The 18,317-nt window shown below is 33.4% G+C and overlaps 1 protein-coding gene across 2 annotated transcripts; it reads left to right on the forward strand.

The window, feature by feature from the left end:
* Nucleotides 1-316: 316 nt before the first annotated feature.
* On the forward strand, nt 317-18,075 carry LOC128206112 (uncharacterized). 2 transcript variants are annotated; one of them, XM_052908314.1, is made up of 9 exons: nt 317-471; nt 2,453-2,579; nt 5,015-5,747; nt 7,215-7,385; nt 7,754-7,912; nt 9,904-9,955; nt 14,772-14,874; nt 15,840-16,004; nt 17,632-18,075. In XM_052908314.1, the coding sequence occupies exons 2-9, from the start codon at nt 2,454-2,456 to the stop codon at nt 17,740-17,742; spliced, it is 1,620 nt and encodes a 539-aa protein (XP_052764274.1). In that variant the 5' UTR covers nt 317-471; nt 2,453; the 3' UTR covers nt 17,743-18,075. The 2 variants fall into 2 exon arrangements, with proteins under 2 accessions (XP_052764274.1, XP_052764275.1); XM_052908315.1 differs by having other exon boundaries at nt 365-471; nt 2,444-2,579.
* Nucleotides 18,076-18,317: the final 242 nt, after the last annotated feature.

The raw sequence follows: 18,317 nt of genomic DNA on the forward strand, positions 1-18,317 counted from the left end.
CATCATCGAACAGAGATTTTACATTGTGTTTTAAAATATTTTCACAAAGGTGCTTATATCTCCGATTCTTATACTGATTATAAATGCTTTTTGATGATACATTTGATTGATCACGGAATGACAATAACATTAGCAGCGCGATCAAAACAGTTCAGAAATGATTATTACTTTTTATCATATATTATCATATATTTCGAGATTCCTTTGGCATTCTTTATCAGAAAACGTTTCGTGCAGATACTTCTAAATGTTTTGCTGTTGATAAACGTTCACTGCACCGCTGTAGTCTGCAAGAAATTTGGCATGTAAACACATACCTTGGCTGAAGCTCGAAATAGCTGCTTATAAAAGATCGATGCTATAACCCAGCTATCAGAAACGCGGACGACTGCTTGCTTCAACATCTGGAAAGAGTGCAAAAGGTTGAACTGGATAAAGTTTAAACGTAGTAATTACTTCAGTTTTGATCAGGTATGTTTGTAAATAAATTAATATATATTTTTTATACATTATGCGTGAATTGTCAATAACTTATTTTTTAAAAACAATATTATTATTATTTAAGTACGCAAAGAAAGGCTTAGAGGTAATACGTGTGATTTCTTTTTATATCTCGCGGTAACGACTTACTAAATGTCCATGTACTATTAATAGCTTGTACCTTTGTAATGTCGTGGCAACGCCTTACATGCTCGTTCCCACGACTTTGTATGCCGTAGTATATTCGGGCGTGGGAACCAGATAATAAGTTGTGGCCACGATATACTTAGTTGTGGGAACGAAGTCTTGACCACGAGATAAAAATCACACATGTCAACTCCATGCCACAATAGCACATAGTTAGACTAAGCGATACATTGGTTATCGAGACCAACGATTCGTGTCAGCGTTGTTACGATTACACGTATAGTTTTTTTTTATACATACTCTGTGCCAGTTTCACGCAAATACTAAGACGAGAATATATTTTCCCTAATTATACATTAATTATATCAGACAGTTATAAAAACAGGCAACTCAGGTAGTTACATAAATGTCTGCTTAGTTTGTAATGTTTGTTTAACCAGGTGCCGTATTGAACATAACATTCTAATCTTTAGATACTCTGCAGTGATAACATTGTATCTGTTGACCAAATAATCTTAAATTCTATTCAAAATACGCATATTTTACTCTTAAATTTTAGTAAAGTCGTAGCTGGTTATTCATTAATACGAACCCCAAGCTCCGTAATTAGTGACACAGCATAAGATTGCATGGATGCAGCTAGTACTTATATTTGTTTAATTGGCGTATTAGGTACCTTATCTATTTTAATCCACAGTGAGCTCCTGTTTCACTGAACTCAAAATAAGTTTAAAACTTTATGATGATGAGGTGTGGTTTGTCTGTGTTGTTTTGTATATTGTGTGTTTTTCGTTTACCTGTCAGTTTGGCCTTAGCGCCTTAAAACTGGGTCTTCGTCTTCGTGGCTGCTGGTTTAGTTTATGCGGTTAACAGTGTATCAGTGAATGCATACCTGTAAAATGCTCAAGGCAAGACGGTGTTTGTAGTCATAAAAAATACCACATCAACGAGTGTGGAATTTCATGAACCTTTTAACCGTAGTTCTGGGATAAGTGCCAGGTTTTGGGATGAAAACAACATCATTGGAGCGGTTTGTTCATTTGCACATTTGACGAGAATGCTTTGCTGTTGTTGTTATTTTTCATGAACAAGACTCAAATAGTTAGCTAGAACTTTTATTCAAATCTTCATAGGCAATCCCAGTGATATATTCCATTTTCGCTACATACTCGTTGAATTTACTGACCAAATCGCGTATCGATTGATTGATGATGTATGGGGAAACATTGTTCGTCCAATGAAATCGCATGGTTAAAATTTAGTACTCTTTATTGACGTTGTGCAGGTGTTTTGTAACTAGGAGACACAACGTTATTTTATTGGCTTACGTTTCGAAGAGGAGCCCATTCGCAAGCAAGAAAACTGTCTCATTAATTATTCATAATTACGAAGTTCTTAGCGAAATGTCCCACAGTAATCCACGATGCAAAAAGTAATAAGGCACTGCGGGTTTCTAACAATTCCTTAAAAAATTATATGACAAAATGAATTACTTACACGGCGCAAATGTTAAATCTAATAGCGCATTCACATAATATGTTTATCGATTTTCGGAAATATTATCACAGCGATGGATTAATCAATTATCTGCGAGCCCACTCACTTAATAAAAAACAGGTGTAAGAAGGCAGATGCACGTTTATTCAATTGTTACTTAATAAAATAACTTCATTGTCCGGAAAGTACATTTTAATTAAACAGCGGAGAAAATGAATGAAATGTACACTTTATAAAGAGCCCCTTATATGTTCAGACTAAAAAAGTGTCGTTAAAATCTGAAATCATTTACATTAAAAAATGTTCCTTATCAATTAAATCTTTACAGAATGCTATCGTTCCGTCTATACGCTGGTATTGTGATGTTCACGCTAACGAGCTGCGTGGCTGACAGGATAGGACGATTGGAGCGTCAAATGAGACTAGTGAAATCTTTTCAGTCCCATGTGGATTTGGTAAGTGTAAATCAAACAGGTAGATACTTTTATTTAGGCCAAAAATCGGTTTTTCTGACATGTTCTGTGATATTGAGCGAGGTCGTTAGATTTTTAGTCCTTAGTAATGGCTGTATGTATATAATATATACGATATTGACGGAATATGCTAGCTTGTAAGATTATCGTAAGGTACATATTATTCAGTTGTAGACTTATGTCAAGGTCAATATGTTTTTGCTAGACTGTCAAGAGAGTTTGAGCTAGGATTTTTGTATGAGTCCTATGTTATGGCAAAAGGTATATACTATCAGTTACTTCTGTTGATTTCAATGTGTGGTTTTGCTGACAAGGCAAGTGATATTGACCTTAAAAGCTAGCGTGTTGGTTCTATGTAGCGGCAGTATGTATAAAGTATGACCATGTACCTATGGTGAGGTGATGTATAGTTTTACCGATCTGTCAAGTGAAATTGACAGATAACGCTTGCTATTTTATACTACATTATGACGGTAGGTGTTGATAAAATATGCAACATATTTGTTGATTTCAGTGTAAATTCGTTTTTTATATCACGAGTAATCATAGAAAAACGAATTAAATAAAATCTTGCACTGAAAGCGACAAAATTTCGTAATATTTAAAACATTTATCACGCTTTCTTTATTTCTTTCTCCGCTTGAGAGACTCTAGTTTGACAATAGGACAGTGTAGTGTTCCCCCTTTAAATAAAATCAACAAAATTGAGATTTATACAAATCATGGCAGTAAAACACAGTAGACACAAATATATTTGCGACTTTAAACAAATACAGGGCACCTTTAATTGAGTAATATTACATTTTGCATTGAAACACAAACAATGAATATTAAAAAAAATCCAGTTTCAATTTAGTAAATGTATCGCGTTCCTGAGTATTTCTTTGGATAACTGAGAATAAGGGATACTTTCCATATTTGTATTTTTCCTTAACGTTATTTTTTGAATATGAAAAGTTACTCCCTTTGTCATAAACTTAGCCACTGATTGCCTGATATTTGATATGCACTTGAGACGATCTCAATCTAATTTTCTTTTACAAACAAGGTTTGTTTAATTAACTTTGACTGTAAATTAAGTACTTCAATCAAACCTAAACATTCAGGCCCCCATTTCTCGAAACTTCTTAAGTCCCATTTAACAGGATTAAGCTACGCTCACTGTTTATTTTTTTCAATAATTTCATTTCATTAACTTCTTCAACATATTTTTTTATACTTTTGATAGGAATCTTCTTGATGAAAATAACAATTAACTATTTTTCATTCAATTTACGTATTTTGGCTTATTGAAATAAGATATATAAGCCTGTTAAGCTTAAGAAATGTCGAGAAATAGGGGCCAGGACAATACAAAATAAAACTTATATTCTTTATACTAGTTATACAGTTAAATGCGAAACATTGGTTATTAATTGGGCTGAATCACGCAAAACAAATGGAATACCAACATTAATGTTAAAAGATTGGCTTCTTTAGAATGTACAGTGCATTTTGCTTTATTTAAAAGTCCTTGCATTGCTATAATCATTGACGTATTTCAAAAACCAGCATAGTCAGATCAAAATTAAAATTGGAAATCAGTTTTAATAGTAAGTTCATGTAGAAAAGAATGGTTTTAATCAAAATGTGTATAGCATTTACTAATTTTTTTTTGTCTTTAACAGATTTGATTTCAATTTCGTCATATAATTGTAAAACGTAATTCTTCTAAAGCAAAAGTTAAGATCAAATGTATCCATTGTCTTAAGCCACAGTTATATGATCACATTATCATTGGCCAATACGTTAATCTGCAATAAATAAAAAGTATAAAATATCTAAACATCAATCATGTGTTCCGGTCCGGATAGAAAATCCGATCCAGGGCACGCGCGTAAGCCGGTAACGAGGCAAGCCGAGTTAACGGACACGCCGCATTCCCGAGGGTCGGATTATTTTTTTTCTGGACCGAAAACACATGATTGATTTTTCTTTTTCACCAAAGTTTACCAAAAAGTGTGTTCGACATATTAATTTTATATCAATGATGACGTGAACTATATCCTCAAAAAAGCGCTTAATGAAAATCATTTATTATTATGTTTGATAACAAACTTTATCATTCATTGAGATTTATTGAAATGCGATAATGTTCATAAACTAAACAGTGAAATAATTACGAACTGGCGCGATGTTGCGCGTGACTCATCTGGCTTGGGTTGCCAGACGAAATTTCCCAGCAGTGCTTAATTCACCAGAAATAAATGCCTGCTCTGTGCGCAATTTATCATGTTGATATAATTTGTATGATTGTATATTATCTAAAGAACGTTTTTATAATAAGCGAATCCGCCGACTGAATGTCTGTTTATAACTTCGGGTTTTTCTACTGTTTTTACATAACTTTATTGATATGGGGATTTTTCTTGTTTCAGAGATTGGACACAATTGAAGGAGAATTTGGGTCATTAACTGATAGAGTTTCAAAACTTGAATTACTTGTTAACACGTCCGAAAACAATAGTTGGCAAACTAACAGTAACGGGTCGGGGACTGGGCATACTTTAGATACAGCATATACAAAACCGGAAATTACCGACATCAAAAATACGCTCACTGAGTTTAAACGTTCTTTCGCAAAACAAAAAAAAGAATTGCTTGATGTAAACTATAATGTCAAAGACACGTTTTCTGTATTTCTAACAAATGCATCCTCAACAGTAAACACGTTAGTAAATATTGTTAGCGACCATGTACATAACAGCGCTGAGAACGTATCAGCTGCTTTAGTAAAGGTTAATAATACATTGGTTGAAAGTGGGCGGTTATTGCGCTCTGATATAATAACATATTTGGGCAATATCAGCTCTGAAGTAAAAATTGACATGGTCATTCGCTTTGAAAAACAAAAACAAGAAATCAATAAAAAATCTTTAGATTTAACTTCTAAAGTTCTAGACCATATCGCGAATGGAACAGAAAGTCTTAACATTTTTAAAAGAAATATACTTCAAGACGCATATGAAACACGGGCTAATGTTCAAAATGAAACAATGAAGATGGAAAAGAAGGTTGACGAGCTCATAGGCAAAGCAAATGAAGTTGTTGGAATTATTGATGAACAGAGATCTACAATAGAAGACAGAATTATGGTCACCATCAGGACGCGTAAGTAAATCGTTACGTATGGATAGTAATTTTCTCGATGTTTGAATCTTATAATTAGGGAAGAGAATATGCTCGTTTTCAAGTGTTTGGATATAGATATATTTGATAAGCAAGCTAGGATCAATGTACTGTACCGTCGGGTTTTCTCCAGTGAAATATATATGCTTAAACTTTATCTTGTATACCATGAGTAGATAAATTATTTGGCACTCAATGCTTCGCCGACATTTTATGAAGAAGTCATGTTTGCAGGGTTTTTTCAAAAACAACTAGGTTAAAGGGACATCAGCAGCCACTTGTACGATTATATTATGGCCCATTCTTTCGAGAAGTTCAAAAATAACTCGGACAAAGACTTATCAACAGCCAATTGTATACGAATTTGTACGAAGTACGTCCAAAACGATGATTGGCATCGTTGTTTTTAAGAGAAAAAAGGCTAATAATACAAAATTAACTTAATCACTATAACCAGTAACTATTTGTTATAAACTATATAAAAATTGTCAAAAAATACAAAAATGATTAACAATTTAAAAAAAAACACTGTATTGCATGCGATGCGTTTTGCAGCGTCAAATTATTAACGCCACGTCCTAAAATTGCAGCCCGCACATACATTGTTGTTTTAGTGATGGTGTTACTACTTTTCAAATATGTGCAGAACATGTTCATTTACTGTTCTCACTTATAACTTTGTATGACCGCTTACAACATATAACTGACATTGTTTAAATTGTTTGGAAATGACGTCGAAAGCATATTGACGCAGACGTCAAATTGATAGTGTCAGCATTCATGGTCTGGTCATAAACTTTGTAACATAAGCAGATTTAATACAATTATAAAGGAAAATGTCATTTCGCATCGCCCATTCAAAACATACAGATAAGTTAAATGCACATTTTCAATTTGACGATGTATTATATTGCTCTATTATTTTTGTCTAGTTTACTGTTCATTGAGTGACCGGTCTTCGTGGTATTTCTGTTTTCAGGTATGTCGCAGAGACAATAGAAAAAGTCGGAGGACCAGCCATGTTACATTCGAGTTATATATTGTTATATTTCCTTATCTAGTTCACAATTCCTGGAGTGGTCGTTAGGGTTCATTTGTTCTTAGTCAAGGGCAGCAGAAGTAGTCATGTGACCTGTCATGCTCCATTATTGTTAAGAAATACTGTTCTATTAATTTTATTTAGTTCACAGTTCCTAAAATGAATGGTCTGCATGGTCCGACTGTTCTGAGTCATGTTACAGGAGCAGCAGAAGTAGTTATAGGACTTGCCATGCTCCACTGTCGTTAATAAATATTGTTCTGTTTCTTTTATCTAGTTCACAGTTCCTGGAACGACTGGTCTGCATGGTCCGACTGTTCTGAGTCATGTGTCAGGGGCAGCATAAGTTGTTATAGGACTTGCCATGCTCCACTGTCGTTAATAAATATTGTTCTGTTTCTCTTATCTAGTTCACAGTTCCTGGAAGGACTGGTCTGCATGGTCCGACTGTTCTCAGTCATGTGGCAGGGGCAGCAGAAGTAGACATAGGAACTGTGATGTAACTCCGCCTTTTACTGATGGCACCTGCATTGGAAATGATACGGATACAGAGGAATGCGTCATTCACGGGTTTTGTCCATGTAAGAACGTTGTGATGATTTCTTGAAATATATATTCTCTTAATAATAATTACTACCAATTAGCAGTGTGTTTCAAAACACTTATTGTATCTGTTAGTTTTATTTATTCATTAACCTTTTTTCAAATCGATTTTTTGTATAAATAGTTAAAAAGAAGCTAATGGTGTGTATCATATTTCATACGAGTAAGAGTTTAGATATGCAGTTCATATTATTATTTGGATACAAAATCGTAAGGGAACTTTATGTAAAGAAATTAAAGTATATCACAAAACTACAAATATTTCTTAACATATTTCAAAAGACTAATAAATAAGTTAGAACATTTATCGACAAACGTGATTAATGTGTACATTTTTCATTCTAAGATTGGAGTGAATGGTCGCCGTGGTCTCAATGTTCCCAAACATGCAACAATGGAACAATAACGAGAGACAGAACATGCAATGCCCCTGATTCTATCACCTCAACTTGCCCAGGAAAAAGAACTGAAAGTCAGACATGCCTGACGTCAGCCGAATGTCCATGTAGGTTTTACTATTTATTTTGCATTCTGTATTAATTTACTGTTATGTAAGATACGTTTGTTTATATCTTTATTTCATATCAAACTAAATGTAACTAAAAGCTACAGCTAGTTCAACTAAAGCAGGTAAGTTTATAGGGATATGAAACATAATGAAATTTACTCACATCGTCTTGCATCTGCGATTTATCGAATTAAAAGAAAACAATAGCTCATATTTGCCCGTTTCCTCTGCGTAACGAGGTCGTTTTTGTTTAGCCACTTAGGCATAAATACTTAACGAGTGTTATGTAGCACTAGAGCCCATAGCTGAAAGGATATGATTTATCAGAACAGTAAAAGGTTGCTGAATGAATTACCATTTATGTCATTTTATGAAGAAACGGTTGTAATGGGATTGTTCTTCCAATAGGAATTCAACTAGAAATCTATTAGTGAGAAGTTGATGGCAATGTGTATTAGGGATGTCAAACAAGTAAACATTCAAGCAAGCAAATCGACCGGTATCCCCCGAATGAAACCGTGACCTTTGACCCATCAATACAAGGTGTTAGTATTTACCAATAGTCAAATAACCGTTTCGAAGGAAATGACTCACAGTAGAGGTTAACTATGAATGTGTATAGTCCATTCACTTACGATAATTGACAAACTGAACAAAGCTAAATAAGGATGACATACTGCTTATCAGGTCTTGTCACACCATACATCACTGAAGGAAAAACGAAAATAAAAATGAAACACAACCAGCCTAGTCTGGTTTACTGAGGAAATTAAATCGGTTATAAAGGAAATATACTTTTTAAAAGAGTTAAAAAATGAACGGAGTATAAACAATGAAGAAATCAAGTAACGACTTTAATTCGAAGCACAAATCAATATTATTATAATGTAGCTTTTAGAATACACAGTAACCAATCCAATATATGTTGATTCCAACGAAGGTATCCATCTTAAGTTGCACAAAACATTGTCAAAATATATCCCAATTACATCTAAATCAGATATTTTTAAAACTGGTTTTGTTTTGAATGCTGTGAAATGACTAATCTGTTAATGTGTTTTGACTAAGCGTTGTAATATTGTTTACCTTTTTCTACAGCTGCATGCATTTACAATTTATTAAGCTTCAAATAAAGTTTAATTTTACTTACCTTAATTGAAGAGCTTCTTATTTTATTTTTATATTTGCTCACCACATATGTACCATATGAATGGTTGTAAGACATTTGAAATTGGTCAACCTTCTGTACGGTTTGCCGTGCTTTATCTGGTTACAACCATCTAAAAGAAAAACAATTAAGGCTTTCGCATCAACACAGAAAGGATCTATATTTTTATAAATATTAACCGTTTAAGGTTTCCGGTTTCCGATTGATTTCCAATCCGTTTAAACAAGTGTGTCACGAAGCGTAGGAAACTCCCCTTTGTTGTTTTGTCGGATAGAGGCATAACTTTACAAGCATTTAGGTCAGAGTTATGGGTCATGCTATACATATGCATATTGACTATGGCAACATGTTTGACACGTGTCATTTTCATATCGTAAACGGTAAATACGTTATTGCCAAAAATAAGTATTTGGAATTTAATATGATTTCAATAACGTATCTGAATAATATCCAATTTAACATGATCATGGCAACGGTAAAATTCGATTTTAACATGAATCGCCAAATAAACATAATAAAAATGCACTGTTTACCGTTTAAAATCGTTCATAGCGTTTAGCAATGAGCCACGCTTTGTTAGTATCGATACGGTGTTCGCAGACTTGCCTATTGGTCAAGTTTAAAAGTGAGCGAATAACTTATCATTGTGACAAAAAACGAATTATAGTTCATATTTGGTGTCAACAAATTGTTGTATTGTTCGATCCATTCACTTTAAAACTTAAAAAAAAACAAGATAAGAGACACAAAAGTACTTTCTTTATGGTTCAATAACGATTAATTTTCTGTTTCTTCAATAATGTACGCTCTATATTTTCAGCACGGTTAATTTCCCAATGGGTTAAACGTGTCTTCGACGTGTCATACGGAAGGTATGTTTGACATGCTTGTATGTTTATGGATATTTTATAATCAATGTAGGCAGTTTTAATCATATAGAGTATTAACTTTGCTCCCCCATATCTGTTGCCACGTTTTAGGACTTGTTTTCGTTCCTGGTGACACATTATACTTTTTAAATGGTTGACGACAGTTTTGGACGCAATTAGAAGAGCATTCTGTAAAAGTTAAACATAAAGTATATTTGAGACAAAAACTTCCAAAGTCGCAGAAAAAAGGTTGCATGTTTTATAGTCTACATTTTAAGTAAAAGGTAAAAACGTGTTTAGAAATGTGAGCTCTTGAATTCCAAAATACGTTTCTCCCATTTGTCACCAAATGATTTTTGTGCCCCAATGTTATGCAGACTCAAAGTGCAGAACATTTCATGTGAACACAAATTTGGAGGTAATTTCATTTTTTGGACATTTTTTCTGAAACATTTGATCTTGCGTCATTAATAAGTTTTCTTTTGTTACTAAAATTTGATGTTCGTTTAAGTTGGAGGCTTCCACAGTGTTTGTAATTGCTGGAAATTAAGTTAATGTGTATGATTATGTACATCAAGTGTTAATTCAAGTCAATATAAATGGAAACAATCATAGTTTAATCTGATTCCGCGTTCGGTTGATTAATCTTCTTTGTTACCAATTTATACCCCACAACACTGAATATATCCCAAAACCAAATGTATTTGTTCAAGCCCATGCTAACTTTGGGCTTGCAGGCTAGTGCTTCCAAGTTTCATTCAAATATCATAAACGTGTGTTTAAGTTTAAACATATTTATTTTACAACGATTGTGAAACAAGTTATTACAACATTATATTAATCACTCTCGTTGGCACGATTTTACGCGAGAGTGTGGTCTTGTGTGGTGGGGAAACCGGAGAACCCGGAGAAAACCCACTTGTCCGGCTTGGTGACCACAAACCAAACTCACATGCGCCCAAGCCGGGAATCGAACCCGGGTCGCCTAGGTGAGAAGCGAGTGCGCTAACCACTGCGCCAACCGGACAACACATGTTTCCTAATCAGAAAGACCCCAACCCCATTCCCAAAATGAAGGAAAAACGACCTAGTTATTATTTACAAACTGACATCGGTTGTGATCCAGGGTGATCCATTAGAGAACTATTTTAAATCACGTGATTTATCATTCTGACAATGACAACTTAAGAATACTAAAATCATGTTTGTTTCATTACTTTTGACACAATTTATGGAGCTACTTGTGCAAACTTTTCCTGGAGGCGTGAAAGCCCTTTCGTAGGTAAATTTTAGTATCCATTTAAAATAACGTTTTCCAAAAATGCTTCAACAAACACTCAATAATCCAGCGATATAATTATCAAGTTTGGCGATGAGATTGTTTACCCTCGCAATCGGGTGAGAGTCTTTCTGTAAAATGTACAATTTTTCTATTTTTTACCAACGGTACCTGTATATCGCGGCAAGCTGCATCGTTGCGATATGCCACTCACATATTTTCGGAAGTCGCACGCGGTAGCAGCAGATGCACGCGTGGTTGGTAGTTTACACCACTTAAATCAAGCGTACCTTTTCTGCAGTCATGAATTCCTTTAAATAGACCCCAATTACTCTTTATTTTATTTTCAGTTGTGAATTGTGTAAGTAGTGCTTTTATTGCAATATTTACCTTTTTTACAAAAGAAGAAAACCAGTATGGCCCTGAAACGCCCACTCAATGGGATTTGATTTTGAGGCAATGCATTATAATAATCTGTTTGAATGTACTAAAATGTTTCGTCTTTAAATATACATATATGCAGGATTTGTAGATTTCAATGTGAGTTTAATAGCCCTCTTTCTTTCGTAAAGTGTGGCAAATTCATGCATACACAATTACAACTAAAATAGATGTAGGTTTAAGATATAGATAACGTAATAAAAAATAAAACAATGAATCTGGTTTAAACCTTCTATAAATATTCCCCACAATTCATGTAAAGTACACAACTCCTGTCAATTGATCCTAATCTTTTATGCCCTCTGTTGTCAATCAGATTCCAGATCTCACTGAATGTTAAATTAAAACAAAATAAACACATTATCTAACAGTAAAATGCTGTTTACTTTTTCAAGTAATAATACAAATATTTAAACAATGTTTCAGGATATAAGTTCTTAAAACACCTTTAACTCGTATCTTCGTATTTGTTTGATATTTATTCACATCGGTCATTAATAAATGCATTGGCTTTGCATATTGTTTATATAAAAAGTGGAAAGTATAAGTAAGAAAATTTAATTATCTTTTCACTTTGTGAGCTTAATATTTACACAAATGTTAAAAAAGAGCTCTGAATATATATCGGTTATATTTTTATCTGTAGAATATAAAGCCATAAAATCAAATGGGCATCGAGCACTAATCATAAGGACAAAATGCAATTAGTAATTATGTGTATGAAATATACTGAGTACGCAACAAAGTTTCATGGTTTGCATGTATGACCATAACTTTGGATGGTTGAGATATTAAAGTAATGTGTTTGGAGATCTCCTTTCATCCAAAAAACAGTAAATTAATTCATTATGAATATAATACAAATCATTTGCCGAAAGTTGACAGCCAAAACCAGCAGTGTGCACTTGAATGGATGAATGCCCAAATCTAAACACTTTTTAAGTATTTAACAATCACTGTGGAATTTGTCGTTAAGGTAGTTAAAATTATGTGAAAAATCTATGGTTAACGTGTTTACATATGTCAAAGTAAGGTTCACAATCATTTTTTTGTCAATAAATTTTGATAATTGTTCATTTATGGAAATGAACTCGGCTTTCAAGTTTTGCAAATCCTAAATACTGTTTTTGTCTAAATAAATAAGACATAAAAATATTTTGGTAAATTTTGAACAAAAATGTAAAAAACAACAACATTCAAGTGTTCTTAATATATGACTTAAAAATAAGAATAATAACTAACTTAGCTGCAGAGTTATTTTTTATTTTCAAACGCGATTTGTAAATGTGAAACCTGAATGTCTTACATGTAGGTCAACGTATGTGAGAGGCATCAAATATACGCGCTTATCCACCGTGACTTCTTTCCGCCGCATGTTAAATTTCAACCTTTTATCACCTATTAAAAATGATTGTGATTTTCTAAGCGAACTACCGAACTGAGAAAAAACTTTGCAAGGGTAGCTACGGCAAGGGTCTATATTGATTAAGATGATCAAATTACTGATCACGGTAAACAAACCCTTATTTTAACAGATGTTCGAGATTTGTATTTTAATTGAATTTGAGACCTCAATCAGTATCCGCAAATAATATCAGTTTTTGACTACAATTTGATTTTTTCAACTAAGTACGTCTTTTGGGTTCCTATCTAACTTTTTGGCGGGCATCCGATTTGGAGGTTCTGGTGAAGTTTGATGTCCTTTGAATCCCAAGAAATCTTTAATATCGAAAGCGCAGCATGCACTTACAATGGCAGCCAATAGAGACTTCCACGTTTTTGGCGGACCAAAATAAATGTTTGGTCAAGTATAAGTTTATCAGATTGCTAGATATTAAAGTGAATGTGCAGTTTAATCATTCTTTTAAAGTGACACTCTTATTCAAAATAAATACAAACACATGTATAATATTCAGCAATTTTGACTTATCAACCTTTAACTATTTACTCAATAATGCATTTACGGAAAATATTAATTACTGATAACCAGATGTATTTTATAGCGCAAAGCGCAAAAATACTACTGTGGTCTTCTATATTCTTATTAGGTAGAAATATGTTTCTGCTAATTTCTTTCAAATTAAACTCGGTATCCTTCATAAGAACCTTTTTTTTTTTATATTATTTCAACCTTTCTGGAAAATTAACAATATTATAAATTGTGTACTCGTTGCAAAGGGAGAAAAGTATTCTGAAATAGAAATGTTTTTAGTTTTTAACGTTTTTCAAAATATTTGCAAAAATGTTGACTGTATACCATGCAAACTTACCTTGTGCCACTTTGAAGCTTGTGTCTCAAATAAAAAAGGTTTGCAAATAACCGGATTTGCAAATTTATACCGGATGCATTCCGAAGACGGAGGGGAAGTTACTTAAGGTTTAAAAGAAGTTGTAAAATAATACTATAGTATTTGACAGAAATATCATTACGCTATGAGTAATATTAGTTGAATGTATTTATTGTCAGTCATATGAATTTATTTTCCTACGCTATGGTCACATCTGTTGAATAGCTTTACGCTGTGAGAGATACGAGTCAAATATGTTTACGCTGTAAGTAATATGAGTTGATTTGGTGTTCTTCACGCTGTAAGGTATGTGAGTTGAATTTATTGACGTTGTAAGTGATGTGATATAAGGTGACTTTCTTAACGCAGTAAGTTATATGTTGATTATTTTATGCTTTAAGTGATATGAGTTGACTTTCTTTAGGCTGTTAGTGATATGAATTGAGCATGCTTACGCTGTTAGACCTATTAGTTGAATAACTTCATGCTTATCAAGATAGGAGTTGAGCTCTCAGGCAACTGATAAGTGCAATATATCATTACGCTTGCTAGGACTGCAAAACCCCTATTTCAAGTATAATACAGGAATATTTATACGCATAGGAAAAACGACAATGTAATTGTATTAACAAAACCTCTTTACTATGTACTATATACATATTAACATCGTGTAGAATCATGTAGTTGATATCCCAAACAACTACAGCTTTAACTGCACAGGTAGCTACAGATAAAGTAGAGGAAAAGGTAGTATTTCATCATCTCTCTATAAACATATAATTTGCAAATGCTTTATGATTTGTTCAAATAGGGATGCAAGCCAGATAGTGGGTGAACCAGACGTATATCCGGCATACCAGTATAGTTCAAATGCATGGAAACCACGCTATTGGGATAGGAATGCGTTTATTGAGGTATTAACTATTTAATGCCATGTGTATGGTGGCATATAACTGCCGTAACTTATCCTGTTAACGTTCGTGAATTGTTTCATGTTAACCACTTAATATTTGAAACAATTATCTACTATCTAGTTAATATTCGCGTAACCTTACGATAAATAATTAAGATAAATATCATAAGACTAAAAACAGGTTTGAAAGTGGGCAGAACTGCCACCTATTACCTTTTTAGTTGTACAACACTAACAGGTTAACTAGTTATGGTTTGCGAATTCCACTTAATAAGTAACATTCTAACTGGTTAACGTAAAAGATTCGTGTTACCAGTTTGCTATCAATGCATTCCAGATTCAAGTTGTGTAGTTATGGTTTGCGAATTCCACTTGATTAGTAACAGAAGCTGGTTAACATAATACGATTCGTGTTACCACTTACTAAATGAAATTCGCACATCATAAGTAGATAACCAGTTGTATAAATATATTTATAGATAAATGGTAACACGAATCTTATCTTAAGGTTATACTTAAGCTGACTGATTTTTTTATTGTAATTAAACAACTATCAAAGAAACTTTATAAATTGCATAAAAGGTGCTGCCTTATTAGGTAATGTTTAATAACACGCATATCCAAGTTACTCTTATATTTATCGTTCTTGTCGCGTTTACGTTTTCAGGACATTTAACATGTTTCATCTATTCAGATTAATTCTAATCCCTTGTATTTTCAATGGCCTTTGGCAAAATGCAAACAGTATATATTTCACAATTATTCGGTGAATTATATCCACCAATGTATCTGATTTAAGGATTCTACATCATTTCTATTCCGTTTGCTCGGGCAGACCTTTCTTAAACACCGAACACTATCCATGCCAGCGAATCAGGCCAACTAAACATGGAATATACTTTATATGTATCTGACGCTTCCTTTACTGTTTCGTCCGATTTCATTATACATGTAATTACATTTTAGGTAAGCTTTGAGACCAAGGTAAACGTTACTTCGATTGAAATCTACGAAACGTATGACGGAGGTCATGTAACAGGAATTAAATGCTATCAAGAAGGCGCCTACCACTCTCTATACGTTGGCAGAGCGAATCTCCAGCACGTGGCAAGGATCTTTTCACCAAGCTTGGTATGCAATGCTATATACAAATACAAAAATTGAATCAGATTTTACACCTTCAATATACCCAGTTAATAGAGGACATTAGGCTAGTATCACGTCGAGTTAACAAGAAGACTGCAACATCGAACGCATGTTTAAATACCAATGGAGACGTGAGACAGATCATCAGATGAGCGTTATATCGTAATATTATGTTCATTGAATTCATTTTATTTAATATTTTAAGTTTTATGGGCTGAAAGTTGCAGACCCATTGAAGCGTAATTTGGAAAAATCAGTAACACCACATATTAGCGGCTTTTACACTGGTATCGTTTGCATTACATTTTATATGTAGGAAGACAGCCAGCAATACTAAATATCGGCGGCATCTAAAACAAACTTACACATATCGTTTAATAACAATGAATTTAGTGGGCAATACTAAATAGCGGCAGTGGTCACATACTAACACTTTATCAGAGTCGATTTAACACATGTGCATAGTTTCCACCAGTAAGACTGCATATCGGCTGCTTCTACAAACTACTACCTTTTCACAATCTTTACTATGTGTAAACCACCAGGGTAATGTTTTCAACTCTCACCCGGCACCACTTTCACTCTTTGCCTCACTATTACCTACTGATGTTATGAAATTTACAATATGCTACAAATACGCCGCCATTTTGAATGTCTATTTCTGTTAACATACATGAAGTAAACTAACGCATTTTCCTGATGTGAAGGAAGGTGATTTATTTTACATATTATGAAAAATGAACTTACCGTTTTATGAGTAATGATTTTCTTAAAATTTGTTTCATTTTTGTTTTAAAGATGTTGTTTTTGATAATGTAAATGGTAGATTATTATAGTGATTTATCACGTTTACTTGAATTTTAAAATGTAAAAGTAAATAATATTAGCACTTGTATATACAAGTCATAAACATGTTGAACTTTTGTTCAAAATTAAACTCTGTTTTTTCAATATTTTTTAAATTCTAAAGTTTTTGTTCGGTATGATAAAATATACATTTACTACCTTGTGGTTGACAATGCGTATTGTCAACCTGAGGTAAATACTATCAGTATGACAGTATTTTCCGAAGGTTGACAATCTGCACTGTCATCGTCAAGGCGGTCAATATGTAAAGAATATTACATCAGTAAGACAACATATCGGCTACTTCTACACACCACCACCTGTTCACTAGCTTTGATAAAATACATTTGAATGTGTTCCATCAGTTATACCACATATCGGCTACTTCTACACAATACCACCTGTTCACAAGCTTTGTTAAATACATTTGAATGTGTTCCATCAGTAATACCACATATCGGCTGGTTCTACATACTACCACCTGCTACGCACTACCAGCTTTCTAAAACATAGAAGCTTGTCCTAATCAATAAATTACTTAACATCAGTTTACAATATTTAAATCTAAATATTCAAAACTTATATATTTTCAACTGCTGCACACCATACATTTTGCAATATCTAGTTACGCAAATGGGTATAGACGATCATAGTAAACACGTATGAAGACATTATGTATCTTAACAGTTAAAAAGGTTTTGTATTCATGACAATTTTGGTATAATATAAACAAAGTTAATGTATATATAATATTATTATGTTTCAGACGGCATCGTGTGTTTCCGATCGGCTACGGATTGAAATGACGCCCTGGCTTGTAAATACGCAAATAGATGCAATGCGACTGAATGGAACTATTTTAACCATAGTCAAATAATTAAACGACCTCATCAAGGTCATCACGACTTTAGTCGCAATATTAGTTAAGATGTGGTTTACTGCCTCAGTCAGCATCAAGTTATACATAGAAATGTTGTTTTTGATTTCCTTTAGTGCGCTATTTGTTCAAGAAGCAACCAGTTCAGCATATATTAATAAGGGTGTTTTAACTGTCAATGAACAAATGATCACTATTTGTATTTTGTTGAACTGATATGTTCTGTTAATTGTATTTATTACAGGACTATAAAAGGACATATTTGACAAATTGATACACTTCCGTAAACTTAAATTATTCAATGCATAAGAAAATAAAAGTTGTTTAAAACTTTGCGGCTTTACTTTTGGCCGAATTGGATTCCACTGTATTTTTACGGTCTCAGTCTTTAAGGGCGTCTTTAGGCGCTTGTTTCCAGGATAGAATCGAGTCGAGTCGGAACGCGTAACTCGCGTAAAACACCATAACACCGGGAACCGGAAGTAGAGTTGTGTACATTATCGAGGGGTAAGTGACCAAAAATATAATAATAATTATAAAACGACGTTAAACGTGACTAAACAACAATTCTACGA

The sequence above is a fragment of the Mya arenaria genome, chromosome 10 (assembly GCF_026914265.1).
Source record: "Mya arenaria isolate MELC-2E11 chromosome 10, ASM2691426v1".
Taxonomy (NCBI): domain Eukaryota; kingdom Metazoa; phylum Mollusca; class Bivalvia; order Myida; family Myidae; genus Mya; species Mya arenaria.